Source organism: Durotheca rogersii (assembly GCF_024521655.1).
Source record: "Durotheca rogersii strain YMJ 92031201 chromosome Unknown GGS23scaffold_18, whole genome shotgun sequence".
NCBI classification, from domain to species: domain Eukaryota; kingdom Fungi; phylum Ascomycota; class Sordariomycetes; order Xylariales; family Xylariaceae; genus Durotheca; species Durotheca rogersii.
Window position 1 is genome coordinate 263,519 of NW_026251249.1, and position 27,624 is coordinate 291,142.

Here is a 27,624-nt window from a genome sequence, read left to right on the forward strand (position 1 = left end):
CTCCTCTCGCAAAGACTTGACTCGAACAAGCGAAAGGAGGGGGTTTGCATAGGGCGGGAACAAAAAAGACCGGGGGTGCCGTCGTCGATGAGCTGATCGAACGACCGGGAGTAGTATAGTGCGAGAATAGTATCTATGGATGAATATGAAAATAAAAATGGATTGGTCGGCTGGGCCACCTCACACAATCGGATCGCGAAGATATATAAGGCAGGTAAGGAAGGATCCGGTCAGATAACAACCGTTGGGGAATTTCTGCCTTTCCCCGAACTTCGCCTGGACGGGATGCGGGATGGGAAGAAGAGGGGCCGAGCGCGACGGGCGACAAGAGGTGTGCGAGAGGGAGGCGAGGGTGGATGGGAAGGGAAGTTGTGTGAAGGGTTGTAGATGGAGGAATTGGCGACGACGCAATCGACCAGACGGAAAGCAGATTAATCTGGACCGGGACGGGGTGAAACAAGCCAGCGGGAGAGAGGGCGAGCGCGCCTTTTTTTTTTCTTTCTTTCTTTCTCTTTTTTTTCCTCGGATGGAGGAAAAGGAAAAAGAAAAGAAGAGAGAGGAGAGGAGAGGGAGAGGGAGGACGAGACGAGACGAGACGGGACTGTTTAGGTAAAGGTCGACGAAGACTCGCAAAAAAGCCTGCTATGCAACGCCAAGACCCCCCCGGTTTGCGGAAAAAAAAGTAAAATATTTAAATCCGAATTTGCAGAGCCCAAAAAAAAAAAGAAACAAGAAACAATATTGTCATGCAGTACAGGGACCGATCGAACCGGGCCTACCAATGCCCGCCGTAACACTACAGTAATACGTATTATACGTATGGGAGCAGATAGGGGGATGGAGAGAGAGGGGTGGTGGTGACGACGGCGACAAGAGAGGGAGGACAGCCGACGGAAGAGGGCGCGAGGGTGTCGACGGGTCTCGTGGACGAGGAGGGTATATGCATACGCGTGCGTGCTGTTGCTGGCAGCGGCAGGCAGGGGCAGTATTAGGCAAGGTAGAGGAGGAGGAGGAGGCAGCTCGCCAGAGCACAGAGGGAGACGGCCGGATAACTGCTCGCCAGGTCAGGAGGTAGAGAGGAAAGGGGGGAATAGAGAGGTCGTGGGAAAAGATGTGTAGAGCTGTCGAGGTTGTCTAAGCTGCTCGTCCCGCAAGTCATTCCGCCGTCCCAGCTGGCCAGTTTTAATTGCTACTACGCCGACGCCTTTCTGTCCTGGTCATGTATGTCACGTAGGCCATGTCTATATCTGCAGCCTCTCCGTGTTCTAGTCTTCTCGACTATTCAATTAGGGACAGAGGCAGGCGATGCGAGACAGGGCCGGACGAGTGGGAGAGGAGAGGCCAGCACCACCGCCACGGCCACCGACGTTTGGGGCGGAGAGGAGAGGGGGGATCGATAGCGACACGGCACACCTACAGGGGACGGATGGCGCATACACATACAGGACGCGCGCATACCACATACAGACATTACAGACAGACGGACGGAACAGAGAGACAAGACGCACACATGCCTCCATCCACCCACTCTATACCTACGTACGTGCATACATGCCACTCACACTGGATACACACTGGACACGGCCCCGGCACAGTCGCAACACACATTATAACACCTACACGCTGCCCAGGTCTCTCGCATGCGCTAGAGTATACAACACGCACCCGCGCACCACTCACCAAGATGATACAGAGATTTGGTCTCCGAGATCTGCGGATCCGATAGGTCGGAGGCAAGCGTCGAGCCATACCGCCGTCCAATGGCATGGAGGGGTGGAGGGAGGGGAGGGAGAGGAGAGTCGGCCGGGGGGGGAGGGGGAGGAGGGGGGGGGGGGGGGAGCCTCATCTCTGGATAGGATAGGGAGGAGAGGAGGAGGAGGCGAACGAAGCGAAGCCTTACTACATTCGAAGCAGTACATGATGTGGGTAGACGGAGCGAGACTGAGCGGAGCGAACGAGGGAGAAGGGAGAGAGAAAGAGAGAGACAGAGGAGAGAGATGGACAGGCAGCGAGAGAGCGAGAGAGAGAGAGAGAGAGAGAGAGAGAGAGAGAGACAGGCGGCAGAGACAAGCAGGCGGGACAGGCCCAGAAGAAAGGGCACAAGACGAGCAGGAGCAGCCAGAGGGAAATCATACGATGGCCAGCCCCGATCGGGGATAACGCGGGCACACGGATCACCATGTGGCCCATGACCCCCCACATGCTACCATCGATCGAGTCGGCTTAGCCCGTCTAGGCCGTCCAGCGGCAGAGCCACGTGCCACACGAGCCACTGACGGTGGATCCCACCCTCCCGCCTCTCTGCACCCGGACGCTTCCTGGCCTCTCGTCGCGTCGCCCTCTCTGCTCCGTCCGGCCAGGGCCGATCCACTGTTCCAGCCACTTATGTCGTCAGACAGCCCCCCTGCGCACCTCTGCACCTAGGTAGGTACGTACGTACGTACTGGATTGTGCTCAGGGTACTTGAGGTAAAGAGGTACCTAACCTTAGGTACCTAACCTAACCCTAGGAGAGGTAGGCAAGGTACCCAGTACCCAGGTGGGTACATAGAACCCGTCGAGGCAAAGCGCGGTGGAGGCTGGTCCCCAGTCGACGGGGGCTCTCTCTGTGTCTCTCTGTCTCCTGTACCCAGGTACAATACCTACTCATATAGTACCTACCTGGTACGCAAAGAAAGGAAGCACGAGGAACGAGGAACGACCTCAGGACGTGGGTGGGGGCAGAGCGTCGACAGGCACCTAGGTACGTGCCGTCGGAGCCATTCGGGTCCAGCCAGCTACCCGACAATCCACCAACCGGTACTTGGATGTAGGCAGTTGAGATAGGAATGGTTCGGCGCCTCCGTTTGTACCTCTTCGTCCTTTTCCGCAAATTTCTCGGTCTGCCAGGTTGCTATAAGGCATCTTCCCTGTCGCGCCATGCACCTATCCGCCTATCCCTCAGGCCTCTCTCTCACTCTCTCTGCCTCTGTCTCTGCCTCTCTCTGCCTCTCTGCCCTTCTGTCTCTCTCTCTCTCTCGCCTCCTCGCCTCCTCACCTCCTCTCTTCATCCCCGCGCAACCCTCGAAAGCACCCCCTCGCCCTCCCCCCCCATCGAGGAGGATTCCTTCCGGCATGTCTCTCGTGGCGCCTAATCAAAATGCAATCAACCCTCGCTGCACTCCGTACGCACGCCTTTTATCCACATAGATGGCTGCCAATCTACCTCTACCGTGGATCTGCCCGGCCTGTCTACGCCGCACCTGTGCACCTCTCCAGCCAGTGCCCGAGATCCGCATGGTGGCTAGGGCCTTGCCGCAAATCACCGTCGGCGGGAGACCGCCAGGCGCATAAACGGGTCCCCTCTAGCGAAGACGTCCTCCTCCCCCCACTTATGGATTGGTCTAGGGTCTTCCAGAGACGGCGAGGGAGAGAAATACCACCAGTAGCCGCCTGCGAGGAGCTCTAGTCGCTATAATACACTCGGTATACGGCTCCATCGAAACCCCCCCCCCTTCCCCTCCCCATTCTTGTACATGTTAGGTAGTATGGTACGTGCATGCATGCATAGGTATGTAGGCTAGGGGAGCAGATCTGATCCGGTAGCCGATGGGCGACGGACAGATGGATGGATGGGTGGACGGACGAACCCCGTAAGCATGGCTGAGTCGTCCCGTCCCCCCCTCCCTTGGTTCAGCGTGCCGGCGAGCGCGGTTGCGTGCGTGTAGCTCTATACCGTGACGACACGACTGGGCAGGCAGGCTTACGCATAGATAGCCAGTATATGCGCAGTAGTAATCTAGGTAGGTATTGCCCGTCGTTGGGCGCCGACGCGACGATCACATGCGATACTGGGTGGTTATTGTCGAGAAGAAGCAAGAGAGACGGGGAGGCGAGGGAGAGAGAGAACATGACCCAGGCGGAAGGGGGGGAGGGGGAGGGGGCTGGTCCATTTCTGCGTGGACGAATTGCATGAATCAGGTAGATAAATAGGTAGACACATAAGTAGACACATAGATAGATCACGTACCCAGTCCGCGACGTCGATGCACGAGAGCCCGAGGTCCCCTCATTGGTCGAGGCAGCGCAGCACAAGCGGTGGGAGGGCCAGCATAATTAGAAACTTGGCCAAAAAGAATTAATCGACTCCTCCACAGGGGGAGTTTCAAATGGGAGTGGTATATAGAAGAGAATTATGAGTATAAACAAAACAGAACCAGTTAGACCCGGAGGAGGGTCGGTCGGCGCTATGCCTCTCTCTGCCTTTGCTCCCCCCCCCTTTTTTTACCATATCTCGTATCTTATAGAAGGGCGCGTGGCAATAGTGCCCCATCGCATTAGGAGGCGCCTATCCATTCCCCTCTCCCCTCCAATTTCGTAATAAAAAAAAAAGTTCTCGCGTAAGCTCGTAAAAAGGACCCGGTGACGGGTTGGCGTCGGAAGAGCGCCCCGTAGGCCGTCCGTCTAACCCAACCTAACCTCACCACATCTCCTCGCTGCTCTTCACCATCTCCACCGTCGGCGTCTTCGGCATCAGCTGCTTCATGCGCTTGCGGTCCGACTTGGTCACGAGCGATGGCGTGATGGGCACAACCGGCGAGAACGGCTGGTACGGCGTGTACGGCACCGGCGCGCCCGTCCACGGCGTCCGGAGGCCCGACGGCGACAGCGGCATCGCCCGCTCGAACGTCGTCTGCTTCGTCGTCTGCGCCGACGGTGAGCTCAGCGCCGGCTCGTACGCCCGCAGCGGCAGCGTGCCTCCCGTCCGCACCGCCGACGGCGCGTTCGGCCGCGAGAATGACTGCTGGCCCGGCCCCGGCGATGTCGGCGTTGCCGTCGCGAACGTCGACCCGGGCTTCGGCGACGACGGCAGCGACGGGAACCGGTTGACCCCCGGCTTCGGCGACGAGGGGAGGCCCATCAGGGGCGCCGTCGAGCGCTCCGACACGGCCGACACGGGGTCCAGCTCCGTGTGTTGCGAGTTGTTGCGTAGGTGACCGATCCGCTCGTCGATGCTCTGTGTGGTTTCCGGCGAGAGATCTGGCGGGGTGATGGGTGCTACGGACCCGTGCTGCCGACGGGCCCGGTAGGGAACCTGGTCCACGGGGACGGGAGGCGGCGAGGCTGGCGTGTACTGGCGAGGGGAAATTACGTTCATTTCCTCTTCCTCCTGCCGGGGGAAAGTGCCCGACATCGGAGTCATGATCGGGGACGAGATGCTGATAACCTTGGAGTTCTTCTTGAGAGGAGATTTGAGAACAGACAAGAGGGAAGAGGCTCGGGATTGGGACTTCTCCTGCCCGGGCTGTACGAGATCGAGATTCGCCGGCTTGGTCTTGCCCTTCTTCAAGATGCCCGGTTTCTGAGATTGCTGAGACTGGTGAGACTGCCGGTGCTGGGTTATGGGCGCGGGCGGGATCTCCAAGGTAACGCCAGCCTCCTTCGCGGCCTCCTGCTCCATCACGAGCCTGTACATCTCTTCCAGTTGCTGCTGCGCCATCTCGCGATCTGCGGCGACGACTCGCGGGTCGACTAGGGGGTTGATGCCAAGGGTGCTGGTGGAATGGATCGAGGGATTAAAGTAGAGGTTTGAGCTTGCCGGGCTCAGAGGCGGCGATTGCAGCGTCGGGTATGAGAAGTTCTTGGTGGGCGATTGAGGCGGGTTAGGGCCGTACTGGATACCGGACTGTACAGGCGGTGGGAGGGCGAACTTGTATGCGAGCTCGCCCTTAGGGTCGTCGTCGCCTGCTTCGATATGCTCGCGACGCTTCTTTGCTAAGGAGAGGAGGAGGATTGCGACTGCGACAAGCGCAAGGGCATATGATCCTACTATGCCGCCGACCTGGGCGGGAAGGAAGGCTGGATTCCGGAGGGCTCCAAACGAGAGCGAAGGGCCGTCCTCGGGGGTCGGCGGCGGATCAAAGTAGTTGCTCTGGAGGTCTTGCAAAGTAGAAGCCGAACACAAAGAAGCGAAGGTTGAAGAGGTCAGAAGCAGAACGAGCGGAGGCGAGCCAGGCGTACTATAAACCCCGCGTTGCATTGTGTGCGACCCCGATCTTCACGAGAAATACTAAATCCCGACTTAGTCAAACCTCCTGATGGATCAATCGAAACACGTCGTGATGGAAATATGACAAGGTTAGACGCAGAGTCGGGAGGACAAAGGGTATATAGCGGTTGGTGATGTTCGGCAGTGTGTCGAGGTGGGCTGTCACCCACGACGCCAGCACGATGGGGCGGGCGCTTTGCGTGTGAACTGGCCTCTCACTCGCCAGGCCCCCGCGAAGCCGCTGGGCTTATGCATGGACGGCCCCCAGAAAGTAGCGCCCAGTGAGGGTGATAGATTGCCATATCGACGCTCGCAAAGCGACGGAGGTCATCACCGTCGCCTCGTTCTGGTTGGATGCCGGTGTCGTAGCGACAGGGGCCCTAAGCGCCGACGAGTCGACCGGTCGAGCTGATTGGCGATGGGCTCTCGCGGCGTCACCAACCCCGCCGCCCGCCAAAGCTCGCCCCCCTGCCTCCCTGCATGTCACTCTCTGCTTATGCCTCCTCCGATTGGTGATGATGGCTCCTTACCGAGGGCGCCTATTAGTGCGAGATTTCTGGCGTCGAAATCAGTATTACGACGTAGCAGGTATATCAACAGACACGACCAGCACGGCGCAATTAGACGAGTTGTCTGCCTGAACTAGTGTTGAGGCGATTTGATAAAAGGTGCCCACCATTCCCTTTTCAATCTCGTCACATCAGTCACGATGTCGAGCCATCTTCGTCGTCCAATTCCCCCCCCCTCTTGCTGATGTGACCGGCACGACAACACACAGCATGGAGGACATGCCTATACCCTCCCTAGCGACGGCGGCGGCGATCGATGGTAGGGGGAGTGCCTACGACTAGGCCGGGTAAGGGATCGGATCGCCGGCGCGGCTGGTCAAGTTTCTGAAGAAAGTCGGTCGCGATACGGATGGTGGTTGGATGAAAACGGGAAACAGTTGCGCTCTCCAGGGCCTCCCCCTTGCCGCTTGGGGTCGACGGGAGAGGAAGATTGGAAGCACAATCCTACGAAGTACCCGGACGGGGATGACCCGGGGGACCATCCATAGGAGCTGGGATCGGGGATTGGAAAGGCCCGGGGTCCAATTGGTCTCACGTCGGTTTTTTTTCTGCCAATTCTTTTTTTGGCAGCAATTTCTTCTAGGACAGGCTTATCGGATAAACCCAACCTCGCCGAGAACCGGTTCGAGCTCGAGCCACGCACATATCATGTACCTGTGTATTATGTAAACAGGAGGTACTACCTGTATGTTGGGTAGGTAGGTACCTCGGTACCTACCGGCCGGTTATGCCCTCTTCGCCTGAGGCACTTTTCCGCTGTTCTCGAGGTATCTGCTCATACACACGACGGTACTGCGAATTGTTGGCATACCTGGCCACAGTCTTACGGTAACATCGAGTTCCTCACTTTTGATATTAAGGACATTAAAATTTTACGTGTCAAATGTTCCCTTTTTCTTATTGCTGTGCACCTAATTATCCAATTCCTCGACGCATCGTAGCGCAATCACCTGACGTGGCGTTTGGCGGGTGGCAACCAGGTGGCTACGCACGTCTGATCGCTTGATGGGCAAGACAGGGCTTGGCAGACGGGCCGTCGCGTCTTCACCCCCTTCAAACGCGTCTGATCGTGCAATCCAACCACCCGGAGCACCGTTGCCGCCCGTGGTTCTTTAGAGATGCAACACGGTCGAAATACACGCAGCAGATGATCATTTTCCTCGGGCCGCTCGCGCTTCTAAATTCGACCGCCCCCGTCTTCATGAGCGGCGATCCTCGGTAGTCATGTCAGGCCCCAACGGCAGTGACTTGTTCAAATCGCTAAATAAGGCCCAGTCGCGCGCCGTCAGCTCCCAAGCCCCGACCGTTGCTATACTGGCCGGGCCAGGGAGCGGGAAAACGCACACGCTCACCTCTCGCGTCGTTTGGCTCATTGATCATGTGGGAATCCGGCCGTGCGATGTCATCGTCGCAACCTTCACCGTCAAGGCGTCCAATGAGATGAAGTCGCGCATTGGACAGGCCCTCGGTGATGGTCGTGGAAATAAGATTGTGCTGGGCACCTTTCACAGCATTGCCCGTCGGTATCTCGCCGCCTACGGCAAGCATATCGGGTTAGACCCCAAATTCGGCATCGCGGATGACCACGACTCGAGCGCTATCATCAAGCGTATCTGTAAGAGGCTATCCGCTCCCCTCGAGCCCGCCGTCGCCCGGGGTTGGATCAGCAAGCGCAAGGCTAAAGGGACGTCCGACGAGCGGTTCGTCAAGGCCAAAAATGGAAAGGATATCGAGTCGCAGTCCCTGGAACAATGCTATCAGGAATACCAGGCTCATCTCGAGCGGTCGAATCTCCTTGACTATGACGATCTCCTTGTCCGCTGTGTCGAGCTTCTTCGGGACTTCCCTCACTGCGTCTCGAACATCCAAACCGTGTTGATCGACGAATTCCAAGACACGAATGGCGTCCAATATGACTTGATGAAGCTCTTCGCCCAGAAGAATAAGCGGATCACGATAGTCGGGGATCCGGACCAGAGCATCTACGGTTGGCGATCCGCAGAAATAAGAAATCTGTATCGTCTTCTTCGTGACTTTCCTGGGACCGACGAGATCTCGCTGGAAGAGAATTATAGGTCGTCTAGTTCCATTCTTGACGTATCCCTCAAAGTCATTCAGCAGGACCGGGACAGGTACAAGAAGATCCTGCTCCCGGTTCACGATAAAGGCGTCCGGCCCGTCTTTCGCATGCTGAAGAGCTCTATGACCGAGGCAGACTGGATCGTATCCGAGATTAAACGTATAAAACTGATGTCGGGGAATATGGTCAAGTCTGACGACGTCGCAATATTGCTCCGGTCTGCCTCATTATCGAGGCACATCGAGGGTGCTCTTGGGAGGGAGGGCATAAACTACAAGATGGTCGGTACGTAGAGTCTCGCGCGCGAACAAGCGTTGCCTATCCATATTGATTTCAGGCTTCAGGTGGCTTCAAATTCTATGAACGAGTCGAAATCAAGGCCATTCTGGATTATCTGCGAGTTATCAGCCAACCCGAAAACAACGACGCTCTCGCACGCATCATAAACGTGCCAAAGCGCGGCGTTGGCGAGGTGACGGTTAAATCTCTCCTGGAAGAAGCTGAACGCAATGCTATGAGTCTGTGGGATCTGCTCGGGAAACATTGCCGGGGCGAACGGATAGCAAAGACGACTATACGGAAGCAGCCAGAACAGAAGATCAGTGGAGGCTTGATACGATTAATCACTAGCTTGCGGGTTCGTCTACGACCAAGCGAGGGGGAACCCATCAACCTAGTCGAGCTCATCAATCGGTTGCTTCAAGATTTGCAGTTCGAGAAACACCTAGAGGAGACCCACGGTCCTGAGTATGAGTCGAAATGGGCAAATGTTCAAGAGTTCGTGAGCCTCGCCGAGGAGTTCATGAATCAGGACAAGCCCGAGGATGACAAGCTTCCCGCTGTCGAAGAGACTGAGCAGACGCCAGATAACGACATCTTGGCACGATTCCTAGCCAACATCTCATTAGCTTCGGATAAACAGACTGATAAGGACACGGAAGGGCAGCCTCAGGTTACAGTCTCTACGATACACGCTGCAAAGGGCCTGGAGTGGCCCGTCGTCTTCGTCCCGGCGGTTTATAAGGGATCTATCCCGCATATGCGATCCGACGATGAAAGCGAGGAGCGGCGTCTCCTCTACGTAGCGATGACGCGGGCCCAGGCTCTCCTCTATCTAAGCTGTCCCCTACATGTCTCCAATGGTAGTAGTGATTCTGTTCAGATCTCGCCCTTCATCCAAGACCTCCCTTCTTCGACATTCGCCAAGCAAGGACCGTCGCTTGACCGCCCTGCGATGTTGCAGGTGGCCAAACTGTTGCGGAGGGACCTGCCCCGCGACGATGTCATCTACAGAGGTATGCCGATGATGGCAGCCGTAGAGGATACCCTCTTCCCGGTCGATCCAAACGAAGCCCAAGCGCAGTCTGCCAACGGGTCCATCCAGCGCGCTGGCCAGTTTAAACGACAGAAAATCAACCATAGCAGTGGCGGCCGGATCACTGACGAGGCAGTCGACAACTGGGCCACTCCTTATGCCACGACGATGCAGAAATCCAGCTCCTTCACGGTGCCGCAGCCGCCGCCAGCACAATCTGGATTCACGACGGCCGGCGCCCACTACGCCACCGTCACCGCCGCAGAGGCGGCAAGGAGCGTCTCCAAGCCTCCTCAGGGGGCGTCGTCATCGTCGTCGAAACGGCCCCCGGCCAGCCGAGCCCCAACCCAGAGAAGCTTGCTGGGCTTCGGGTACGGCGTAGCGAACCACGACAGGTCGAGGCCACTCGACGACGCGGCGCTGCCGCCCATGCCGTCGGCGCGAAGCCAGCCCCCCTCGGGCTACGCCCCCAGGCACCAACGCCAGGCGCAGCGAGGCGGGCGGGGAGGTGTCGCGCGACAGCCCCCGCATGTGCCCCCGAGCGACCGGCCGGCCGAGCCAGGCGCGGCCGCCATCGCCCCCAGCCTAGCGAGCCACAAGCTCGGCTCGGCGCGCCTGTCGAGCCGGCCGACGGCGGCGGGCGCAGCAGCAGCAGGCGGGGACCCGGCGCCGCCGCCGGCCACGAAGCCGAAGGAATACGCCTGCTTCTCGAGCTCGCCGCCGCGCTCCCCCGGCGAGAAGGAGAACGCGGCGCCGTCGCCGCCGCAGGAGCCGACGCGGCCCACGCGCAGCTTCCACGCGACGACGGTGCTGAGCGCGGCGCGGCCCGCCGCCGGCGGCATCCAGCGCCCGCTGCCCCTGACCCGCGGCGGCATCACGCCCATGGATCGCCTGAAGCGCCCGTTTAAGCCGCCGACGACGGTGAGGCGGCCGGCGTGAGGAGGCACTGGACGGGGCGGAGGGAGGGGGCTGCGGCAGAGAGGGCGGTGTGAATGTCGACCTAGAGTAGGAGGAGCGCGGCGGGTAGGCGCCGTGTAGCGTTCGCCTGGGGCGGGAAATGAAAGACCGTCGCCGTGTGTCTGTGTATCGGGAAGCGGGTGAGGATTCGGGTGCGACGTCTTGATATGACGCGGCGATGCCAGTTGCGCCCGAGGCCGGTAGGCGGGGTGGTCTGACGAGAGATGTAGACGCGCAAGATGCGCGAAGATTAGACATCACGGTAGAGCACGACACAATACACACATATACACAGGCGAAACACATAAATACATATACGTATACATATTACATATGCCAAACGGCGTATTCGCCGTATTCTATATCTATTAAATAATGGCCCCCATGGCCTCCATTTCTCGGCGCTGACACGAGATGCGCCGCCAGCCTTCGTGGCCATCTTCTAGATGTGTGGTATCATATGAAAGGAATTCTGGTTTCCTTAATCGTGTCATTCTATGTAGGTAGTGAGAGGTATATCGCGAACAAGAGATCCAACGCAGAGAAGAAAAAATAACCATCCTTTTCGCCGCCTTTCTCTATTCGGCACCTCTCTTCATTTTCGGTGCAGAGTGCTCAAGCGGTATATGTAGGGCAGCTAACCCCGGCCGAGGAGGTGGGCCCCAGCGCAGCGCAACCATCTTCGTCCGCCCACCTCCTTTCTCTTCTTGCGTCTCGTCAGGAGCGGCTGAAGACCTTGGTTCCGAACTTCCACACCTCGTCGACGACGAGCTCGACGCCCTCCGGGTTGCGCTTCTCCGTCAGCACGACCAGGTCGGCGTCGGCGCCGTCGCTAAGGCAGCCCTTGACGCCCTGGAGCCCCAGCATCGCCGCCGGCGTCGACGTGACCGCCTTCAGGGCCTGCGGTACGCTCGCGCCCGACCAGCTGAGGAAGTTCGACACGCATTCGACGAGGGTTATCGAGCTGGTGGTTAGTACGTGCACCAGTTAGCTAAACGCGTCGCTGCTGGAGCATTCTATAGGGGCTCTAAAGAGGTGGGAAGGGAACAAACCTTCCGGCAATCCGGTCGGATCCTTCCAGGATCAACTTGGTCCCTTTCTTTATGATGTGACTCGCGCCGGCGCCGTTGGTCCACTGGTAGACGCCGTCGGGCAGACCGACCAGATGCATCGAGTCGGTGACAAGGATGAAGCCGTCTGGGTGAGCGTTGAAGGCAATCTTAACCGTCGTGGGATGCAGGTGCTCTCCGTCAGCGATGATGCCGAAGTAGGGACGGGGCAAGCTTTCTGCCAGGCCAAGAACGCCGAAGATACCGGGGTTTCGGTGGTGCAGCGGTCGCATGGCGTTGAAGAGGTGAGTGATCATCGTCGCGCCGGCCCTAACGGCTGCCGACGCTTCCTCGTATGTTGCCTCCGAGTGTCCGATCGAGTAGATTATACCTCGGCTCGTGATTTCCGGTATGATTTTTGTCATGTTGCCGATTTCTGGAGCGGCAGTGATCATCTTGATCGGCATCGGGCTAAATTCATCCCCAGAGTCGAAGTTTTCCGCGCCGTAGCAGGCCACTAAGTCCTCGAAGGACTCGGCCTTCTGCAATACATCTACGCTGTGAATGCCATTCTTGGTTGAGCTCAGGAACGGGCCTTCGCAATGTGCACCGAGAGATTCGGCACCATCCTCCGCCACCTGTACGTGTCCGGACGGGGCCAGGTGCGGTAAAACCCTCTGGTAGAGTTCGCTCTTCTGGCTCGTAATCGTGGGCACATAGGACGTGACGCCCGTCTGGACCATCCGTCTGTTCAACTCCTTGACCTTCTTGGCATACACGGCAGGCTCAAGAAAGGTCGAGAAGTTGAACCCGAAGGCCCCGTTGAGCTGGCACTCGATGAAGCCCGGCGACAGAATACGGCCGCCTAGGTTGATAACTTCGTCCGGGAGGATGAAGTCATCGTAAAATGCCGCTTGACTTTTGATGACCTTCCCGGTGACAGAGTTCACCCAGAGATCCTCGTCGACCAACGAGTCGCCTTTCAGGATACGACAATTGGTAAACTTGGTGATGCCGTTTTTGCCATCTTTAGGCGTCGACTTGGGCGACGACGGTAGAGAGTGAGGCATAGTGAATAGCTGCGGCCGGGAACGGTATAGAGAAAGCCGTATAGATGACTGGGATAGGGGTTTGTTTGGTCTATTGTTATGTTATGTCTTATCGAGCAGTAGGACTGCTGTCCCTCGGGCGAGCGTTAGGGTCTCCATGGACAAAGACATGGCCAAGGACAAAAAATGGCGCTTACATGTATTTATCATTATATCACGGATGCACGAACGCGGCTAGCAGACACCGATAGTCCCGATGACGGGATCTATTCGGAATGTTGGAGCCCCCGGGAGCCTGGAGCCTCCCGCCTGGCTAGCTAGAGAAGCCAGGACGAGTGTCACTGGTAGGCCTGGTCACAAGTGAGATCGGGCCTTGTGTGGTAGGCAACTAGGTACGGTGGGGCACGATGAACGTCAGTCAGTCCTGCGATGGTCACAATCGTGCCCGAAGTCTGCGAATGGACCGATGCCATGCCGATACGCTACACCAATGGTTGGGAGCATGTGATGGAGGAGACTGGCCGGCATCTTCTGGTCGAAGCTAGGCCGAAGCGCGGATAGCTACGGGACTGGCACTCCCAGTCGACGGCCAACCTCAGCGTCCTTTGGTCGTGATGCCGGATTACATAGCAGTGACACTGGCCTGGCTCATCCACGGGTGGCATCGTGGTCGTTGGAAACCCCCTTGTCTGAGCACACCTCCGCTGTTACGTGCGAGCAGTAGGTACAACCCCATAGTCCGGTCTCGATACGTGTTACATTCCATCAAGCCTAGACCGAGTAGGCAGAAGGGAGCGTTTTTTTTTTCTTCTTGCCTCGGAGTGTATTATGTTGTAGCATGAGGCCGTTGGTGGAGGAGGTAACGTTGCGGGTGTGGGAGGCTTTGGGAGGAGATGATGGTGAGAGGAACGTCGATAAGAAACAGTCACCTGTCGCGGCCAGATATACCACCTCTGCCACCTCTGCCGCCCCTGCCACCTGTCCCGATTCGGAGTACAGCTGTCGAGGCGGGAGGCTTGGGTTGATGCCGGCCAAACCGGCGGCGAAATCATGACGAATGAGAGCGAGGAATGGCCGCTAGCACGCAACCGGAATAGCGTAGTTCCTCCCCCCATTTCGAGCGGAGAGAAGGTACCTAAGGTAGTTTAGGTACTTACTTACCTGCGGGTACCTGGTAGTAACCTCCATGCTAACCAACCCCGTGTACCCAGGTATCCAAGGTACCTACCACCTACCTTACATAAGGGAGGCTTCAAAGGGTTGTCTCCGTCTAACGATTAGGCAGGTACTTAGGTACCTAAACTGTGCCCGTCCTGGGTTGAACCGCCGCTTATGCAACCTCCAACTTTCCGTCTCGTCGGATTAGGGGTCGGTAGACACCGGGTAGCTCTGTATCTCTCTCACCGTGCTGAGTTCCAGCCAGCCGAGCACAGCCTGCGTTAGGTGAAGAGAACCTGCGATCAACGGTACGATACACGCCGTTCTGCCTGTCCGCCTCTGCATCGACTATCTATTCGTTACTATCGCTCTCATCAAACTCCCTGGGGATTGCCGACTTGCTCGCCTAGCCGACCTATACTCGTTCTTCCTGGGAATCTACTACATGGTTAACCCCCCCCTCTCCCTCCCCCAACCTACGGCCCTCGCGCTGACACTAGCTTCGTGAGGATGCGCCATAGTTATCACGACTGATGTTGATGGTTCCTGCGTACCCCCCATGTATCCGTAGACCGTCCGGCCTGGGGACATCTCTATAGACGCCTACAAGTGTATGAGGTGAGGGTGTGGCGAGATACGACTCCTCACCATGACCAAGTCAGAGGGGGATCTTGACCCACTATGGCAAGACCTCGATTGGTACTGTGCAACCGACCCTCTTCTCTGTGTTTTCATCAAGAGCTTCAAGGCTAAGACAACCCCCCCCCCCCTTTCCCAGGGGGGGATGGTTCCGGCCGCATGGCTAAAGTAGATCGCTAATTATGGATGAACAGGGCGATTGGCCAGATCCTGATTATGGGATGGGATGGCACCGAAGTTACACCCCAAATCAGAAACCTCATCGAGAACCATCACCTCGGTTCTGTCATCTTAACAGCTAAGAATCTCAAATGTATATATATATAGACCTGTCCGCCTATAGCGCAGCCGGATCGACGCTGATAGCAGCGTGTTGCCGGCAGGATTTTGGCTGACTTAACTAACTGTACAACGTACCTATAGCCGCGGAGCAGACTGCATCTCTGGTCCAGGAACTTCAGACGATAGCCCACCAAGCCGGACATCCTCAGCCGCTGTTGATAGCCGTCGACCAGGAGAATGGAGGCGTCAACAGCCTGTTCGACGAGGACTACATCTGTCAGTTCCCCAGCGCGATGGGTATCGCTGCGACGGGAAGCATAGAGTTGGCATACAACGTGGCGAAGGCCACGGCCACCGAAGTATCGGCTGTCGGCGTCAACCTGATTCTCGGTCCTGTCCTGGACGTCTTAACCAACGCTCGGCACCAACCCCTCGGCGTCCGGGCAACCGGAGACGACCCCCAAGAAGCCTCCCAGTTCTGCATCGCAGTCATCAACGGATTCAAGGATGCCGGGGTGGCGACCTGCGGGAAGCACTTCCCGTCGTACGGGAACCTTGACTTCCTCGGGTCAAGCTTGGATATGCCTATCATTACGCAAACCCTCGAAGAGCTCAGCCTTAGTGCTCTCGTGCCGTTCCGCAACGCCATAAGCGCGGGCCGGTTAGACGCCATGTTTGTCGGCGGGTGCGGGATCCAAAACGCCGGGATGAATGTCATGCACGCTTGTCTCTCGGACCAAGTCGTGGATGACCTCCTGAGGAACGAGCTCGGGTTCAAGGGCGTCGCTATCTCGGAGTGTCTCGAGATGCAGTCGCTCATCCAAGAGTATGGCGTCAAGGGGGGTACCGTCATGGCCGTCGAAGCGGGAAACGACTTGGTGCTCCTATGCAGAGCGCACGACGTGCAGCTGGAAGCTATCTCGGGGCTGAAGTTGGGAATCGAGAACGGGATTATCTCTAAAGAGCGGATTCACACCTCCGTGAAGCGAGTTCTGCGGCTGAAAAGTGCATGCACGTCTTGGCAAAAGGCTCTCAACCCCCCCGGGCTGTCCCTGCTCTCAAAGATACATAGTTCACACCACGCGCTCTCCCGTATGGCCTACGACCAATCCATTGCCGTGGTTAGGGACAGAGAAAACCTGCTCCCGCTCTCACAGAGCCTGCTGCAGGGGGAGGAACTCCTACTACTAACACCCCTCGTTAAGCCCCTGCCGGCCTCGGCAGCTACGAAAAGCATGCTTGAGAAGGCAGCCGCCAAAGCGTCCTCCATACACGAGCGGTGGGTTCACCAGGAGCGCGGGGCGATCATGAGTGGAGAAAGCGTCTTTCGAGAGCTAGGCAGGTCGATAGCGCGGATACGCAACGGCAAGCTTCTCCACACGTCTTATACGGCCAACGGACTTAGACCAGGTCAGGGGGCCCCCTTTACTTCTTCTTCACCTTTTACTCTGTTACTGGTGCTACGGCGAATGGTGCTGACCGTGATTTGTCTCCTATGCAGTGCACGAGAACTTGATAAACCGGGCATCGGCGATCATCATCGTGACGGCGGACGCGAACCGGAACTTGTACCAGACGGGGTTCACGAAGCACGTGGCGATGATGTGCCACATGCTGCGCAGCACGGGGCAGAAGAAGTCGCTGATCGTGGTGGCGGTCAGCTCGCCGTACGACTTCGCGATGGACAAGTCGATCGGGACGTACGTGTGCACGTTCGACTTCACGGAGACGGCGATGGCGTCGCTCGTGCGCGCGCTCTACGGCGAGATCGTGCCGCAGGGGTCGATGCCGGGCACGATGCGCAAGAGCAAGAAGGTGTCCAAGACGCGGCAGCAGTGGCTCGTCGAGAACTACGACCGCGAGCGCGACGGGGCCGCCCTCGCCGAGCTGCTCGCGACGCTCGCGCGCTCCAGCGCCCCCAGCCTGCCCTACGCCGCCGCCACGGCCCAGTCCTTCGAGCTGCGCGCGCCCGCCGTCGACGAGGCCCACTTCGTCGTGCGCAACAGCAGCACCGGCACCCTGTACGGCTTCGTCGCGACGTACGCGACCGGCGGCATCGGCGCCATCGGCGCGCTCTTCGTGGACCCGGCCAAGCGCAACGTGTCTATCGGGCGGTCGCTGCACCGGCGCGCGATGCGCGCGCTGCTCCAGCGCCCCGGCGTGCAGAAGCTCCAGCTCGGCTTCTCCTTCCCCGGCGTGTTCCCCGGCGTGCCGCTGGACCTGGACACGGACGACGCGAGCGTGGCGGGGGCCGGCGGCGGCGGCGGCGCGGGCGCAGGCCCCGGCAGCGGCAGCGGCGGCATCAAGAGCTGGTTCGACAACGTCGGCTGGGACACGCAGTTCCCGCGGCGGCTGACCAACATGGCGATCGAGGACCTCGCGTCGTGGACGGCGCCCGAGGGCCTGCTGCCGAGCATCCAGCGCGCGAACGTGAGCTTCGACCTGATCCACGGGCCGGACAACGCCGAGTCGGTGCTGGCGCACGTGGGCGCGCACGCGGGGCCCGAGGTGGCGGAGCTGTACCGGTTCGCGCTGCAGGAGACGAACACGAGCGGGGTGGTGCGGGCGAAGAGCGGGGCGGCGGCGGCGGCGGCGGCGGACGGCGCGCTCCTGGGCACCGTCATCATCTGCACGGCGGCGAGCCGGCTGTCGACGTACCTGCCGGCGCTGCGCGGGCACGGCGCCGAGGACGTCGGCGGCATCCTCGCCCCCGTCGTCCCGGCCTCGCCGCAGGCCACGCTCGTGCTCCAGGGCCTCGCCTTCATGGGCGTGCGCCAGAACAAGGCGCACAAGTCGGCCAAGAGCGTACTCAGCTGGGTAAGTGCGCGCGCGGTCCCTCGACGTTTATCGCGTGATTCCTAGGAATAGGGAGGGAGGGAGGGCGTTGGAAAAAAAAGGAGAAATAGCACCAGTCTCAACCCCCATTCTCGATCCCCTAACTCCTCATTTTTACAATTCTGCGTTTTTCGATCTACTCGTTGCCTATTTCTTCCCTGGCTTCTAATCTATTGATCTATACTTTAATATGACCGGCCCGCGGGCTAACTAAGCTTACAGGTCCTCGACGAGGAACACGAACCGCTCGAGGCGATGGGCTTCGAGGTGCAGCAGACGTTTGACGAAATTACCAATTCACCCGACAACGTGAGTGTCCTCCTCTTCCCCACACCCCCCCTTCTCCCCGGACAGATCTCGGTGAGCGAGACGAGGCTCAGTCGCTAATCTCCGGCTCTTTATTCTGAGGCAGTGGTCTGATTTGAATTGAGCGATTCCTTTCCCTTGGACAAGCCCGTCTGCATACTATTTTCTATTAGCCACGGAGCGGATGTATTTGTGTTCCCTTCTTTTCGCTTCATCCATCTTTTCCCCCCCTTCCCTTAAGCTAAGACGAAAAGGAGAGCACTGCGGAGCCTTACCTGGATTTTCCCAATCGATACTGGCAAACCTATCTTTAGAATTTTGAACGAGCGCAATGGTTTTTCTTTCTTTCCCACCCCCACGTACCTCATCATGATATATCTACATTCGTATTTATATTTATATATTTACATCGATGTGCATTCGGCGCATTAGCAGACGTCAGGTGTTGGCGAGCTCGAGAAATGCATGGTGACCGAGCGAAAGGGTGAAGGAGAGGAGAGGACTAGGAGGGTGGTTGGGATCGCGACCAGCATCCAATGACAAACGGCGTTGCGGCTGGCCTGGGGATCCTAAAACGAACGCTACCAACTGATGGAACGAGTTTGAGCCTTTGAGAGTGCCCCCTTCTAGGCGACCACCCCTTCCGTGCTGGTCGACGATGCCGGCAGCGAGGCAGGTTAAAAATAGAAGGGCGGCGGCATACCCATTCGCGGCATCCACGGCACTGCGTGGCACGGCATTGTAGTAGTATCGTAGACTGGCCCTGCCCTCGTCTCCGGATCTGCTTCCCCTATCGGCGCGGGACCTGCCTACCTGCCTATCGCGCAGCGATGGGTGAGGCGCGTGGGCATATCGAGGCAGAACGCGCGTGAGGCGTAGATAAGGGAAAAGGGAGGGGGGTGGCCGAGAGCAGGCTGGTTTGCTCTTTGTCGGATTCCCATCGCGTGGAACCTTGCATGCCTCACCTTGGGGTTTGGCTCGACGGGTGGGCGTTTCTTTGTGCGCACATTGTTGCGACGCGATCCAACGTCATAGGACCGGGGTGGATAGACGTCGCATGCAGGAGAAAGACCGAAGTGCCTCTCGACGGCGGACGCGTATGGATGGATATAGGTAGGTGTAGGTGTGTGTGGTTGGAGAGAGAGCGTGGAGTTGGAGAGGATGGAATTAATTGCTGACAGGGTAGTAGAGGGATCACCTACCTGCCTACCTACCTAGGTAGGAAGATAGCGAGGCTGCCTGCTAGGCTGGGTACCTACCTACCTGTACGCAAGGTACCTGCGTGACATCTCCTACATACATCCGCCTACTACATCTACCTATAACCCGTAATCCTATGCTTATCTCGCCCGCATGGGCGGTACCTTACGGGCTGTTATCAATCGTCGGCGTGTACCTCGTTCACTTACCTGTGGTACAGCACTGGACCTGTCTGATTCCCGCTTTCGGCGCTTCCAGAAGGGTGTAAGGGGGAGGGTTCTGCAGCCAAAGCGGTGCGGTGCGGCCGCTACCGACTTTAGAGCGAGACCCCCCGCTTCTAAGTGCTAGAGCGAAAAGGTACCTGGGGATGGGTGGCACATGTCGAGCCGGCAGGGCAGGCAGGTAACCTTCTGTGCCCTCTACCACCCCCCCCTTCGAATGTCCCCCCTCCCCCTCCTCCTTTCCTGGTTTAGCCCTACGGCGAGCCCTGACGAGAAGCCCCGAGCAGCCACCGCTACAGAACCTACGCGGACCAGCGTGTTTGCGCCAGTATGTACGTGCGCACACACATGGGGAGGCGGACATGTGAGGAGGAATCCAAAGAGAACGAACGGCGCACCCCAGTCCCCCGCCCAGACCCCAACGTCCGCGCTATGCCCCTCTCAGGCGGGTGGTGCCGGACTTGTAGGTGCTGCGCAGTACGTGATGCAACGGCAAGCCGACGCGAGGTGCGGCACGCGCCGGTGCCATTTGTCAACTACCTGGGAAGGTCGAGGAGGAGGCCGAGGGAGGGGGGGGGATGTAGGCCAATCAGTAGTAGGGTGTGCGCGTGCGCCCAAGTTGCCCAGAGACAACCAACTTGGTGGGTAATGTTGGCATTTAGAGGCAATAGGCGATAGCAAGTAGAGGTAAGTGCCTATGAAGGTCACCTAGCTAGGTAGGTCAAGGCAGTCTACAGGTGGGTGATGTACCTAATCGCACCACAGTTCAGGCGGCGTAGGCACGTCTAGCAGGTGTCTCGACATGTGTTTTGGCGAGGCTGGGTCTGATAGTCTGTAGCCTGCGCTTCTTCTTCCCATCCTTCCCCCCCAAAGTGCCACCACCCCTGGGCCGCCCCGAGAAGTGATTGGCGCCTCCTCCACTTCCGTTATCCCATCGCCACCGATGTAGCTCTCTCTCTGGCTCGTCCGAGTCGTCTCCCTCATCTTCGTCTCGTCTCTTCTTCCCCGGTCCCCCATTCCCATCCTGTCCAATCCTACCGGCCTACGCCCTGCCTACTCTGCTTACCTTGCCTCGGGATCCCCAGCCCTTTGTAATTATTACCGCTGTTATTATTATTATTATTATTTCTCCCGGCTCTCATTCGGCGCACGAGGCCCTGACCCCGGTCCAGCACCAGACCATCTCGGAGCAGCTAATGCTAATTCTTCTCCCTATTCACTGCATCTCGACTGTTGCGAACAGCCGCACTCCACTTATCTTGCCAATCGTGAAAAAGCTGCCCCCTGCTGAGTGGTCCGTTGGATAGATAGCACTATTGGACGAAATCCCCGGCCTCGAGGAACCTCCCTTCATTATCGCCACGGTCACTCTCACTCCCGGCCATCATCATCATCATCATTATCATCATCATCCGATCCCGCTGCCTGCTCCTCCCCCTTAAACCATCCATCGCATCCACATCTCCGTCCCAACCCCCCAGCTATCCAGCTGCCTCAGCCGTCGGGCCAGCTACCGAAAACTAACATCCGCATTGACTGTCCACCGCGGGCCGCACAGGGCGTCGGCCCTTTACGATGCGATGACGACTTACAACTCTATGCCGGCGCTGCAGTCAGGCGCCAGCCCGGGAGACGCCATGGGACTGAATGCCATGTCCGCCTCGGGTCTGGGCATCGACGCTTTCGATCCCGACCTCAACTTTGACGAGTCCATGCTGTAAGTCCTCCGCAGGCGCATCCCTCCCCTTCGCTGCGGGCGAACGGTCTCACCGCCGGCGTATCTATCTGGGCATGTGGGCGCGGATGCGCGTTGTTACGTGTGTAGATGGTTACGCCGTGGGGGGTAGGGGGTGGTGAGAGACCGAATCACTAACCAAACGGCCCGAGCAGGGACAATGTAAATGGCAACCTACCCCCTTTGCCATTTGCTACTTCCTACGATTTCGAGACCTTTTCGACGACGTTCGAAGATCCCTTCAACTACTCCAAGCCCTACGAGGCTGCGCCACACCCCGAAGATTTTCACGAAGGATCCTCCCCGCAACAACCCGACGACAAACTCCTCAGCTTCTCGGCAGCGACCGTAAAGGCCACCCCTCTCGACGATGCGTTGGGTACGTATTCCGAGGTGGGCATGTCCGCCGAGCTGTACGGCATGTTCTTCGTCGCCGAGGATGTATTTGGCGGCGAGTCGGGCGGCCGACCTCTCGAGCTGACCTGTTACCGACGTAACTTGTGGCAATGCTCCGGCCAGATCACGATGCCGCGACACTGCTCCCAAGTCATGAATGAGCAAGGTCGCTCCATACCCATAGTGGAATTCTACGCTTCGATATCTGCCATCGAGAGCATCGAAGGCAAAACCACCGAGATCATCTCCATCCCCTGGAAGAACGGGAACCCGGCCCTGGGCGATGCGCAAGAGACCAAGGTGGCTGGCGCCCCGCCGAAAATCGCGCTCGACCTTAGCGGCGGCCAGGAAGTCGACGGCCACCGCGTCAGCATACCTGTCTCGTGGAAGCGGTTGCAATTTAAGAGCGCAACGGCGAACAATGGCCGGCGGAAAGGGCTCCAGCAGCACTATGCCGTGCAGATCAGCTTACTAGGCAAGATGAAGACTGGCGGTGAGCTCATGAAGATCGCCGACATCCAGAGCGGGCCGGTTATCGTGCGCGGACGTAGCCCACGGAACTTCGACAGCAGAAAAGACGTGCACCTCACGGTCGACAAGAAGACTCCTGGGCCGGCGGAACGCACCCGGACGCAGAGCGACGCGAGCGCCGCTTCGGGTTTGAAGACGGAGCGGTCAGACGCGTCGCACAACCCGCACAACCCGCACGCCTCACAATACCAGGGCCCGACCCCCGGGAATACCGGGCCCCAGTCGCCTTGGGCAGCGCCTGCGACGCCGGCGAACGGCGACGGACAAGCCGGCTCCCAGGCTCCGCCCGCCAAGAGAATGGCGCTCTCGCCGAACCCGAGTCGGCCCCCCGTGCCATCGTGGGGGAAGGAACCACATCTGAGCAAGACGCACACGCTCGGCAGCCATGTGAAGAATACCACGGCAACCCCTTCGGTGCCGATCAACCTCTCTCTCTCGGAGGACGAGCGGAGCCCGAACAATCGCTCCAACTCGGACTCGCTGACCAGCCCGAGGCTCCATCGGACGTCGACGAGCCACGGCCTGGGCGGGAGCCCGATGGAGGAGGAAGAGGAGCTATACGAATATTTCCCGCTGAGCGTGGATGACTGGTAAGGTTATACCGTCTTTTATATCATAGCATGCTGTCTCCGCTTGCAGGGAGCTACGACGGATTACTAATCGTTGTCGCCGCGACAGGACACCACTCGTGGACACGGTATACCGACCCCACATCGTTCACCACATCGCCGTCCCCCAAGAGATCAAAGCGCAGCAGATCCGGAACAAGTCCAAGAGGTACTTCTCGGCCGAATAGGAGATGTGCGCCCGTTACACGTACCTTTTATCTGCACACGTATGTCGACATCTCGCAGCGCTCCCTAACGCTCCGGTCCCGATCTTCGACATGATCTTCGACATGATCTCCGACGTGATCTCCGACGTGATCGCACAGGCATCGCGGAAACTTGAAAACCGGCATTGGCATATTCGACGGCGATGGGCCAATCTATATATATATATATACCATTTTTTTAAACTATCAAAGATACCTACACTAGGCAAGAAGGCAGGCAGGCAGGCAGGCAGGCAGGCAAGCGAGCGAGCAGGGGAAGGAAACGCGCCGAGGCGACTATTACCACCATCATCACTACTACCACCACTACCACCACCACCACCACAAACACGACGATGGCATGGTACACAGTACACGCGCGTTCGAGAATATATATGCACCACATTTGACAAGCGTTTGCCGTTTACCTTAACCTTCGCAACGGGAGAGGATCGCGGTGGAAAAGCAAAAACTCAGGGGGAGTGGGGAAGACGAGAGGGGATCCGGACGCCGGATCTGTTATATCTTATATATCTGCCTGCCTCATCTACCTGTACTATGAAGGCCGAATCATACCAATTTCACGTTGACCTCGCTACCCTGATGCCTACTAGGGTATTCCGAATGTCTACATAGCTTTTTCATGTCGCTGCGCGGTCCCCCCCTCTCCCCTATTTCGTTTCCTACGAGGGGGGCCAGGGGGGCGGACGGTGCTGTGTGCCTCCTTTCTCTCGCCGTCGATGTACGTATGTACGCATGCATGTAGCATTCTAGCGCGGGGTTTGGGAACGTGTGGGGATGGACATGCTTTGAGCGGAAAACCGCGAAAGGGAGAGAAGAGAAAACAAGTCTTTCTCGCTTTTCGTCCGCCCCCAAGTGCTTCTGCGTTTGCTCCCCCCCCCCCCCCGCTCGCCCTAGTGTGGCCCTCCCCCCCCCTCCCAGCAGCGCGAGGAGGCGCCGTAGGCATATCCAGGCCGTGCTTCTTCCCCGTACCGGAGAAGGCGACTCGACGCTCCTGTCGCGCTTTTTTTTCCCCCTTCCCTTCTTTCGGGCGCGTCCGCCCCGAAGGCGAGCGACTAACTTGGCCCCCCTGGGCCACCCTGCCTGCCTGCCCGACCCGCCCTCCCGTCGCGGGCTGTCTCGTGCCGGCCCGAAACGCGGTGGTGCTCTCTGGCTCCCGCCCAGCGGCGCCCGCGGCTGCACGCGTGCGACTAGCGGCGACGGCGACGCCCGTGGTAAAGTACATGGCGGCGATGCGCGCGGCGCGTATATAGATAGCGGGCGCCAGTGTGGAGCTCTGCGCGCGCAGCTCCGCGGGGCGCGCTGGCGGAAGGGGAGGGGGACCCGGGTCGGGGCGCGGCCGGGTGTGTCGAGCCGAGTCCTCTCGTCCCCTCCTCCCTCTTTTTCCCTCGAGGGAAGGTAGGAATTGGGGGGAGGGGGGGAGGCGAACGGGCACGGGGGGGAGGGGAAGATACAGGTTTTCTCTCGGGGGGGGATGCGAGCCCCCTCCGCACAGGCGCCTGGTTGGCAAGGATCTATCTATCGTCTACTAGTAGGCGGCGCGATACTCACTGCGGCGTCGGAGGCGCTGGTGCCGGGCTCGCCGTCGTTCGCTTGCTCATTTCGGGTTGTTTCGTTCGTTCGTTTATTCATTCACCCCTTCATTCGTCTGTTCGTCTCGCAAGAATCTCCAACGACGTGTGTCTCTCTGTCTGCCTGTCTCCTCGCCCTCTCTTTGTCGCCCGTTATATATTTGGACAGTTATGAACTTTACGCTGCTGCTGCCCCCGCTTGCTCCTACCCGTCGTCGGCGCCGTGTGCTAGACGGCTACGCGTGCAGAAAGCTAGGAGAGGAAAAAAAGAAAAAAGAAAACCAATGCCTATTATTCTATAAGCGGGATATATAGATTGTCCGTCGGTTGCTGTTGTAGGCAGCCAGGCTTGGGACTCCCCTTTTCTCAGCCCTTGCCTCCTTGCATCCCCCCCTCCCTTACCCCCCTTTACAAGTCTAGCCGAATCATACGCCCGTGTTACGGGCACCGCGGCGCACCGCAGATCCCATGTCTAGGCCGCCGCCCTCCCCCTGTTAACAGATGGGGATTCGGGGTTTATCCTCGCCTTCTCCGGCAGCTCGAAGCGCTCCATGCTTCTTCCCCCTCTCCTCTCTCTCGTTCCTCCTTCCACTGAGCGAGCTAAAGCATCCCTCCCTCCCTCCTGACCACGGCCCTGTCATTCCTCGGGCGCAAAAAATCGCGGAAACGGGCGTTGAAAAAAGAGGTGACGACATATATGAATATATACATATATACGCAACAAGGTAGATACGGAAGAGCTATGACGACGACGACGATGATTATACTATTAGTGTTTTTAGCAACCCCACCCGTTGTCTCTGGCGCGTAGTTAGGGTGGAGGTGGGAAGGCAAGAGTGGTCGATGGTCAGGTGGTTTGTGTGGCGCGGTGCTCTGCTCCTACGACTCTGCTGAAGGCGTCGCGCACGCGAGGGCTATCGCGGCGCCGAGGATTGAGCTCTCGTGTGCAGGGACGAGGTCAACCGATCCGGGATGCCCGCTGCGCGACATGAGGTCGTTGATGTACCGCTGGCACGCGTCCCGATACAGCGGGTAGTGCTCGATGACGGATCCGTTGAAGGCGACCTTGGTGTTGGTCGCTTCCTCCTCTTTGCTGCCGTCGATCGACGAGAGAGCGACGGCGCTGTCGTTCTTGGGGGGCCCGGTGGCCGCCGAGGCGACGTACTCGGCCTCAGTTTCCTGTCGCAGCTCCCACAGCGAGAAGACAGAGGCCGCGAGCAGGGCCGCCGATCGCCGTGAGATGAAGGTCGCGAGCGTGCGGATCGCGCTTATGTCGGCTAGCGTGGGCCGGCCGGCCGAGGAGGGATGGTGCGTCGTCCATTGCGCGAGGGCTTTCTCGAGGGTGGGGGAGGTGTCGCTGGGTAGTCCGCTCACGTTAGTGCTGGGTCTCGTTTACTGGCGAGAAAGCTGCGGTTGTGCGGGAGAACTTACGCTTCCATTGCTGATAGAATCTCGGTGTCGAGCGAGTACGGCTTCTCCAACGTCGGCGGTAGCTTTCCGCCCAGCAGTCCCGTCGTCTCGATGGCCTCGACGATGGCGAGCCGGCAGATCTCGCCGAGATAGTAACCGCTGACTAGGTGCTCGAGGGGTTGGAACTCGGGCCGGGGGTGCGATACGTTTAGAAGTTCGTCCCACCTCGTCAAAGGTAGGATGTCCTTCCCGAACATGCCCAGCTCGGTGTTGACGATGACGTGGCTCGCCGACTCGAACCAGCTCTCCGGCCGATTTCCGAACTTGGCGCGGCTGAACGCTGATACGGGGAGGTGGACGGCAATGTTAGTGCCGGTTCCCAAGATCAAGCCGAACCGCGTCGAGCCGTAGACGTAGGCTTGCGATAATAGCGTTGCCGAACTGTCGTTGACGATGGCGGAAAGCTGGACGTTGAGACCCTGTTTTTTGCAGGCAAACTTGATGATCTCACCCAGGTCTTGGCCCAGGAGACCATTAGTGGCGCTGAGTCCCTTCCCCATAGGAAGCAGAAGCCCGCCACCGAGGGATACTTGCCTTGTGAAATAAGTTAGCATTGCCATACCGAGCGACGGGTTTGAGGGATTTCGAGCTTACTCGACCGGAAAGCTCCAGGCGAGGCCCATCGGTATTATCTCTTGGTCGGACGCGATATCGTTTTGGACAACTTCATGGATCCGACCTGCCATCCAATCGAAGAAACTCATGCCCTCCAGCATCCTGATCTCGGGCGTGATCTTGAAGGCGACCATCCGCACGATCTCGCTCTCCCGCCCCGTGGTACCACGGCCTCTTAACTCCACCAGACCGACCCTCAGCGTCGACCCGCCGACGTCGAGAGCGAGAAAGCGGCCTCGCTCATTGCCGGTGGGGAGGAGGTGGTTGAAGGATGGCAGCATGCATTCGGGATGGCTCTGTAACCGCTCCCGGAACTGGCGCTTGAGTTCTGAGGAGTACCTCCGCAGTCCATCTCCGTCGATGGGCCCCAGCAGCAGCCTCTCTGCCTCTCTCAGGAAATCCTCGACGGTTCTCGACAGGAAGGTCGGCTTCCCGCCAGCTCGGTGTTCGTTCAGCGTCTTGGGACTGATCCAAAACGCGAGCAGCGCCTGCAAGAAGGATCTACCGCGTAGAAACGACTTGAGGGCCGCCAACAGCGATTTTTTAAGGCTAGTCATTGCAGAAGTGAGTGGCTGCATGACAAGGAACGGCTACTCTGCGGAGTTGCTGTGTGGGATTTTATCCAACTCATGAAGGCAGTAACATGGGCGGGCCGGTTAGAGCGAGAGGAGACGGCGACGTCCCGCAGCCAACACGAGACTTTTTCTTTGCCCTCAAGCAACACACATTCGTCATGTCCCAATGGGAATGAGGCAATTGGATCAGGAGGATGAAATGTTTCCTC

General features: G+C 58.6%; 8 protein-coding genes across 8 annotated transcripts; 5 read left to right on the plus strand and 3 right to left on the minus strand.

Annotated features, from left to right (window-relative positions):
* Positions 1–4,409: 4,409 nt before the first annotated feature.
* GGS23DRAFT_147891 (uncharacterized protein) lies at positions 4,410–6,232 on the minus strand. Its single transcript, XM_051511327.1, has one exon. The coding sequence runs from the start codon at positions 6,016–6,018 to the stop codon at positions 4,459–4,461; it is 1,560 nt and encodes a 519-aa protein (XP_051370070.1). The 5' UTR covers positions 6,019–6,232; the 3' UTR covers positions 4,410–4,458.
* A 1,298-nt stretch (positions 6,233–7,530) lies between these two features.
* On the plus strand, positions 7,531–11,290 carry GGS23DRAFT_611908 (P-loop containing nucleoside triphosphate hydrolase protein). Its single transcript, XM_051520446.1, has 2 exons — positions 7,531–8,961; positions 9,021–11,290. The coding sequence occupies exons 1-2, from the start codon at positions 7,821–7,823 to the stop codon at positions 10,928–10,930; spliced, it is 3,051 nt and encodes a 1,016-aa protein (XP_051370071.1). The 5' UTR covers positions 7,531–7,820; the 3' UTR covers positions 10,931–11,290.
* Position 11,291: 1 nt separating this feature from the next.
* GGS23DRAFT_148009 (carbohydrate esterase family 9 protein) lies at positions 11,292–13,427 on the minus strand. The gene is made up of 3 exons (XM_051511328.1): positions 13,244–13,427; positions 12,001–13,115; positions 11,292–11,912 (listed from the first exon to the last, which is right to left on the minus strand). The coding sequence occupies exons 2-3, from the start codon at positions 13,065–13,067 to the stop codon at positions 11,666–11,668; spliced, it is 1,314 nt and encodes a 437-aa protein (XP_051370072.1). The 5' UTR covers positions 13,068–13,115; positions 13,244–13,427; the 3' UTR covers positions 11,292–11,665.
* A 1,158-nt stretch (positions 13,428–14,585) lies between these two features.
* GGS23DRAFT_148028 (glycoside hydrolase family 3 protein) lies at positions 14,586–18,806 on the plus strand. The gene is made up of 7 exons (XM_051511329.1): positions 14,586–14,652; positions 14,726–14,903; positions 15,038–15,156; positions 15,267–16,535; positions 16,627–17,942; positions 18,183–18,269; positions 18,373–18,806. Exons 2-7 carry the CDS (start codon positions 14,854–14,856, stop codon positions 18,388–18,390), a joined length of 2,859 nt encoding a protein of 952 aa, XP_051370073.1. The 5' UTR covers positions 14,586–14,652; positions 14,726–14,853; the 3' UTR covers positions 18,391–18,806.
* Positions 18,807–20,989: 2,183 nt separating this feature from the next.
* GGS23DRAFT_148139 (p53-like transcription factor) lies at positions 20,990–23,263 on the plus strand. Its single transcript, XM_051511330.1, has 3 exons — positions 20,990–21,404; positions 21,578–22,939; positions 23,028–23,263. Exons 1-3 carry the CDS (start codon positions 21,268–21,270, stop codon positions 23,143–23,145), a joined length of 1,617 nt encoding a protein of 538 aa, XP_051370074.1. The 5' UTR covers positions 20,990–21,267; the 3' UTR covers positions 23,146–23,263.
* On the plus strand, positions 23,047–23,866 carry GGS23DRAFT_148145 (uncharacterized protein). The gene has a single exon (XM_051511331.1). The coding sequence runs from the start codon at positions 23,149–23,151 to the stop codon at positions 23,797–23,799; it is 651 nt and encodes a 216-aa protein (XP_051370075.1). The 5' UTR covers positions 23,047–23,148; the 3' UTR covers positions 23,800–23,866.
* A 742-nt stretch (positions 23,867–24,608) lies between these two features.
* GGS23DRAFT_148154 (uncharacterized protein) lies at positions 24,609–25,157 on the plus strand. Its single transcript, XM_051511332.1, has one exon. The coding sequence runs from the start codon at positions 24,659–24,661 to the stop codon at positions 25,055–25,057; it is 399 nt and encodes a 132-aa protein (XP_051370076.1). The 5' UTR covers positions 24,609–24,658; the 3' UTR covers positions 25,058–25,157.
* A 402-nt stretch (positions 25,158–25,559) lies between these two features.
* Positions 25,560–27,520, minus strand: GGS23DRAFT_148163 (hexokinase). Its single transcript, XM_051511333.1, has 3 exons — positions 26,820–27,520; positions 26,187–26,759; positions 25,560–26,112 (listed from the first exon to the last, which is right to left on the minus strand). Exons 1-3 carry the CDS (start codon positions 27,416–27,418, stop codon positions 25,635–25,637), a joined length of 1,650 nt encoding a protein of 549 aa, XP_051370077.1. The 5' UTR covers positions 27,419–27,520; the 3' UTR covers positions 25,560–25,634.
* Between the last annotated feature and the right edge of the window lie 104 nt (positions 27,521–27,624).